General features: G+C 47.9%; 1 protein-coding gene across 1 annotated transcript in view; it reads right to left on the bottom strand.

The window, feature by feature from the left end:
* Positions 1-1,315: 1,315 nt before the first annotated feature.
* Positions 1,316-6,092, bottom strand: part of mgat4b (alpha-1,3-mannosyl-glycoprotein 4-beta-N-acetylglucosaminyltransferase B) — a gene marked incomplete at its 5' end in the record, with an annotated part of 40,552 nt that continues 35,775 nt past the window's right edge. The window contains 3 exons of the mRNA XM_080526975.1: positions 1,316-3,161; positions 4,053-4,165; positions 5,434-5,521. Of these exons, the coding sequence (XP_080383101.1) occupies positions 3,138-3,161; positions 4,053-4,165; positions 5,434-5,521 (225 nt within the window). The 3' untranslated portion in view covers positions 1,316-3,137. The remainder of the gene's footprint in view (positions 3,162-4,052; positions 4,166-5,433; positions 5,522-6,092) is intronic.

Raw genomic sequence — 6,092 nt, 5'->3', positions numbered from 1 at the left:
TTCAGTACAGAATCTTAATTTCTCTTCATTGCGATATATAAACCTGCACTTTATATACAGCACTATCCATGCACTGTCTGTCCTGTGTTGTCCTGTTTTTGCCTGTTTTTACATTTGTATGTGTACTTGTTTTGTTCATGTAGCCTATATGTGAAAAAAGCATAAATGCACCTTCTGTAAATGCCAAAACAAATTCCTATATGTGTCAAGCATAATGGCAATAAACGTTATCTGAATCTGAATCTGAATCTGAACATATTTCCAGCTTCAAATTCGAAGTCAAATTTGGGTGGGAGAAATTCAAAGCTGGCTTATAAATAACTATTTCTTTGATGAATCATTAGCAGTCCTATAATAACTGCATGCAACCCGATTGTGATTTTGTATCTGAATGCTGCAATGCCAATTTTGAGGAACCAAAGCCAAAGATTTTTATTCTGATTCTGGATTGCACTCATATTCGGAACCCAAGACTTCAAAAACAATGCCAAAACTACAGTGTCTCCAGTCCTCTCCTGCTGCCACGCAGGAGCCAACCATGTCACAGGGGTACAGCGGTCACATGACCCACCGATCAAATATGCAAAGAATGTGACCCCTGTCTGTCACGTGTCATGTAACCAGGCATCGCCAGACTAACCACTAGCACCCTATCACTAGCACCCTATCACTAGCACCCTGTCACTAGCACCTTGTCACTAGCACCCTGTCACTAGACATTGTCACTAGCACCCTGTCACTAGCACCTTGTCACTAGCACCCGGCCTCTAGAAACTCTGGCTTAGGGACCTGGCTGGAGAGAGATTTTGGGTAGTTGCCTTCAGAGATTCGGGTTGGGGGGGGTGGTCGCTAGCAGAGAACATTTTCATCGACAAGGGAGTGGGGGGGGGGGTTATTGGGTGGTAATCTCTGTTGCAGTTGCAGTGTTTATTTTGGGGTGAGAATTGTTTGGGCAGCGTGAGGCTGAAGGTGACCGAAGCGTGACAGTTAGCAACCCTAACCCCTGACCCTAACACTAACCTTTTTTTATATATTGTTCATGTTGTTAAGCACCTTGTGACAGGACTGGTTCAGTGAGAAAGGCTGTAGGCCTACTGGGACAACTGGCTGTACTGGGAATACTGGCTGTATTGGGACAACTATGCTGGTTGGTTTACTGTGGTCTAGTCGAGGTTATAAGGCCTGACTGGAAAGATTAGCATCACATGCATCAATTTGGGAGACCCCCGTAACACACACAGAGACACACACACACACAGACGCGCACACGCATACATACACACCACCACCACCCCTGAAATCATTGACCTTTTCAATTGAAATCTGGCTTTATTACAATTCACAGATTGTATAGAAGATAACATCATTAAATATAGTTTATCTAAATGATACAAAATACAACACAATATAATAATCGCAATGCATTCCAGTGCATCTTACAAGAAAAGAAAAACAAAAAAACATCTCGTTTTCTCAGCTAACGGCAGAGGTCAGGCCTTTGTAGGGCTACTGTAGGTCTTTGTAGGTTAAAGGTCGCCTTCCCTACGGCCCTGTAGCGGTTGCCTAAACCCCCCCCCCTTTGAGAGGTCAAAGGTCCCGCCAACCATGGGGCTTGTTAGACAAATAGTTTTGGCACAACCCCCAATTCAGAGCTGGCTGACACCCCAGAGAGCGCTTCACACTCCCACTACCAGGACAGCGGGTACGTAGGCCTACGTGTCAGCCTTTGAGTTGTTCAGATATCGGGGGGTCGCATAATCAAACCAGAATTAGCTCACGTTGCCTTTTTTCGTATTCAATAGGGACGTAGCCACGACGGTGGTCTTATATCAAGACAATCACCAGAATTATCTGCGACTATCTGACGGGTCAATATGTCATAATACAATGATGCTTCACTTGAGTGGAGCTTTGAGAGGAGTGGAGCTTTGAGAGGAGGTGGTGGCGGCGGCCATGACAGCTATTGTAGTCCTGCCCTGTCCTGTACTTGTAGTTCTACTGCAACTCCCAGAAACGCCTAACTATCGAGAGTAAAGATGATCCTTCATGCGTTGGTTATAGCTACATATTTCTGGTACATCGAATCAGCTTGAGCAATGATGACCTTTCCTGGAGCTACATATCTCCTGATGGTGTACACATCCGGCTAGCCCCGTACTACTAGACACTTAAGTCTGATATGAAATAATGTGAAACAGACACTGAAAGTCAGTCATGTTTCCTGTCGGATCAAGACTGCTGTCTTGTCGTGATCTCCTAATGCGGTAGATGGGTCTTGGGTCCGGGCTGAGCTTAACATCATGTCACATTAAGGCAAAACAGAGAGCTGAGGGGAAAGAAATAAACCATGTTAGCCAAGATGGCCGATCAAATCAACTCGGAACAGATGTCCCATAATCCTATGTTGTTCCTGGCCTCTATCAGGTTATCTTCTTTTAGGACAGTTTGAAGTCTTTTTCTTCAAACACACAACACAGTTTTTTGTACTGCACTTTCTTGCTAAAGTTCTAGTTCCTTCCTTCGGCCTACAGGTTCCTTCAGACTTCAGGTTTATATTACATACCTATAACACGCTTATGGAGATGTCATTCATATGATTGTGCAGGCCTTCCATAAGCCTAAATATGCAATATATCCACATACATAGGTAACTTATGAATACACGTGGAATAATCATGACCAGGGAGAAACAAGACATTTCTCAAACTAGATTATCGACGTGGTCATATTTGGGTGATTGATTTTTTGATTTCGAAAGCAGCGATTTCATTGTCATAAATTCATCAAAAGACGAGGCAATCTCGCCCAGCTTTTTTGACAATTACCAGTGTAATTACAGTAAATCCAAACATAAACCTTTATGTACACATAAATACAGTTTTACTAAATACAGCGTTGACGTCGGTGTCATCTGCGCGTTGAAGCGCGTTAGGCAGACCTCCCCAAACGGCGGGGTCGTCCGTGTTGAATCCTCAACGTGACCCTGCGATGGCAGGATCTCGCCAGCAGATGGCGCCCTCGGACCGCGGTTGAGAAACTCGTCGCCACAAGCCGGGGAATGAGAAGGCGGAGGCTGCGGTCCCACCTCTGGCTGCCGGTCCACGGGTGTCTGAGGTATTGCAGAGGATCGCCGATGTTCACTCCGCTTTCTTGATGAATAACTGAAGGTGGAACGGTAGAGTTTGAGAGAACATCATTGTGTTAGGAAGTGAACTCACTCCTCAAATTGAAACCCCCCCCCCCCCACCCATGGCAACAAATTGGTAGCTTTCCAGCAGCACAGCTGGTTAATTTATTGTTTTTTTAGGACGCAGGTCCTTTCTCCAGCACTGTGACTGCAGATGGCACTTGTTCCTATCGAAGTTTTTATTGATGATGACCGATGTATAGTTGATTCACTTACTGAGACAAATGTACTGATTGTAAGTCACTTTGGATAAAAATCTATTTGGTAAATGTCTAAAATAAAATGTAAATTAAAAAAATTAAATAAAATAAAGAAACGTAAATGTAAATGAAATGTAAAAAAAAGCTCAGAATGAGAAGTTGAGATACAGTTTGAAGCAGCATGACTGCTGTTATACCAGCAAGCAGGGCACACATGGTAATACTATTAGTAACAATATGAATATGACTGGATTTATGAGTTTAGAGACGTCTAAACCTGAGCTCTGAGCTAAGCCAGGCCTAAGGAGGAGCAGGGAGCTGGTAGAAACCACACAGGGCTCTGGATGAAGACCAGGCTCAGAGACAAACACTCACCCCGCAATCTGACTTGCTCCGACCGAGCCTCGAGCCTTGTGACTTCTGACATGCCAACACACATGACTCTCTCCCTCCCTCCTTTTCTCCCTCCCTCCCATCCTCCTTTCCTCCCTCCCCCGCTCCCTCTGTCCGTCCCTCCCTCTTTCCCTCCTTTCCTCCCTCTCTCCCTCCCTTCCTCCATCTCTCCCTCTCTCCCTCCCTTCCTCCCTTCTTCACTCACTCCCTCCCATCCTCCCTCTGCCTGTCCCTCCCTCCCTCCCTCCCTCCCTCCCTCCCTCCCTCCTCACCTCACTCAGTATGACCCAGACGGGGCAGTCGGTGATGACAGAGAGCCTCAGGGCCTCCAGGGGTCCGAAGGAGGTGTCCACCTCCCCCTCAGCGATGCCGTTCTGGAACATTCCTGCAGGGGAGAGGGAGAGACCGGATGAGACGGACCGAACCAACGGACCGAGGCTGGGGGGTTGGTTGTCACTCTCCCCCCCCCCCCCCCTCCTCCTTCTTCTCTCTGGTGTCAGTCCAGTTCCAGAGTGGAGCAGCAGGTCAGACGTGGTGAGGATAGAGTGACGTCTGAGGTTTGGGTTTCCACTTTCAGGGGGGTGGGGCAGGGAGGCAGGGGAGGGGGGCAGGGGAGGGAGGCTGGGGGGAGGCAGTGGGAGGGCCTGGGGAACATTTGATAGCAATAACATTTTTTTGTACAATTAATTGATTCAGTCCAACAGTGAGGCGGTGCCAGATTGTTATTGATTCCCTCTGCTTCTCTTCAAACATTTATGAATGAGAGAGTCTTTATGATGTCAGGAGGAGGTCCGTTGTCAAGGGGACAAGAGCTTGTGTTTAAAGAGAGAGAGAGAACGTTATTTTTTTTTTTTGCTTTTTTTTACTGCAGTACAGAAACACAGACTGATGCCTTTCCTCAAATAACAGAAATAGACATGCTTCCCTCCCTCACTCCCTCCCTCCCTCCCACACTCACTTGCTCATGCTCACTAGTTAACCGTTCAATAAGTTCAACGTTTTGGTCAAAGCACTTTGGACCGGGCCAGAGGCCTGAGTCATCATGTTAAACCTCTGTGATGTATTTCACCTCACTGTCAACCTCCCTCCCTCCCCTGCTCTCCCTCCCTCCACCCCCCCCTCCACCCCCTCCTCTCCTCCCCCTCCCTCCTCTTCACCCCCTCCTCTCCCTCCCCCCATCCCCTCCCTTCCTCTTCACCTGTTAACCCCTCTTCACCTGTTAACCCTCTCCTCACCTGTTAACCCTCTCCTGAGTCCTGTTAACCCTCTCCTCACCTGAGTCCTGTTAACCCTCTCCTCACCTGAGTCCTGTTAACCCTCTCCTGAGTCCTGTTAACCCTCTCCTCTCCTGAGGCCTGTTAACCCTCTCCTCTCTTGTTAGCCCTCTCCTGACTCCTGTTAACCCTCTAACCATTCCTTAACCAGTCCTGAGTTAACCAGTCCTGAGTTAACCAGTCCTTAACCAGTTCTGAGTTAACCAGTCCTGAGTTAACCAGTTCAGAGTTAACCAGTCCTGAGGCGGAGTGCTATGGTACATGATTGACATGAGGTAAAGCCAATGGATATGCCCCGTCCGTTTTCCACGCTGTTTCTGTTGTCTTAATGAAGGCCAGGCCTGAGGCGTTGGTCCACCAGGCCTGTATTGACACTCACCTATCCTGATGAAGCCGTCTTCTGTTCGCTGGTATTTGGGTGTCCTCTCTCTCCCCTCCTTCAACGCCTCTTTCTCAGACTGGATGTTCTGGAGGAACAGAGATGTATGAGGATTGAGGGCACACACACACACACACACACACACAAATCCATACACCTGCACATCCGCACTCACACACACGCACACTGCGCGCGCGCACACACACACACGCACACACACACACACACACAAATCCATAAATCTGCACATCCGAACTCACACACACGCACATGCACGCACACTCTCCCACAAAATAAACCGAGCTCGGACCACATCTTCCATCTATATACATCAAGCAGCTCGTTCACAAGAGCTCCTTTGTCTTGTTCTCCTTTCATCCCTCCATCCTGTCTCTCTCAACAATCACGGACTGTCTCCTATCCCTCACACAGCACCCCTGCCCTGACCTCTATCTGACCTCCATCTGACCCCGGAAAGGAAAGGAGGACAGGAGGGGAGAGGAGAGGAGGAGAGAACAGGGGGAAACAGCATGATCTTCGAGAAAGGACAGAGAGAAGAGAAGGAGAGAGGAGAGGGAAGAGCAGGAGAGGACAGGTGAGGAGAGAGAAAGGGAAGAGGCTATGACACTCCTCCTTCTGCTTTCCTCTCCTCCCCTCTG

This window comes from Nansenia antarctica, assembly GCF_963989245.1.
Source record: "Nansenia antarctica genome assembly, chromosome: 3".
Taxonomy (NCBI): domain Eukaryota; kingdom Metazoa; phylum Chordata; class Actinopteri; order Argentiniformes; family Microstomatidae; genus Nansenia; species Nansenia antarctica.
The sequence above is the reverse complement of the archived record's forward strand: the minus strand, read 5'-3'. Positions and strand labels throughout refer to the sequence as shown.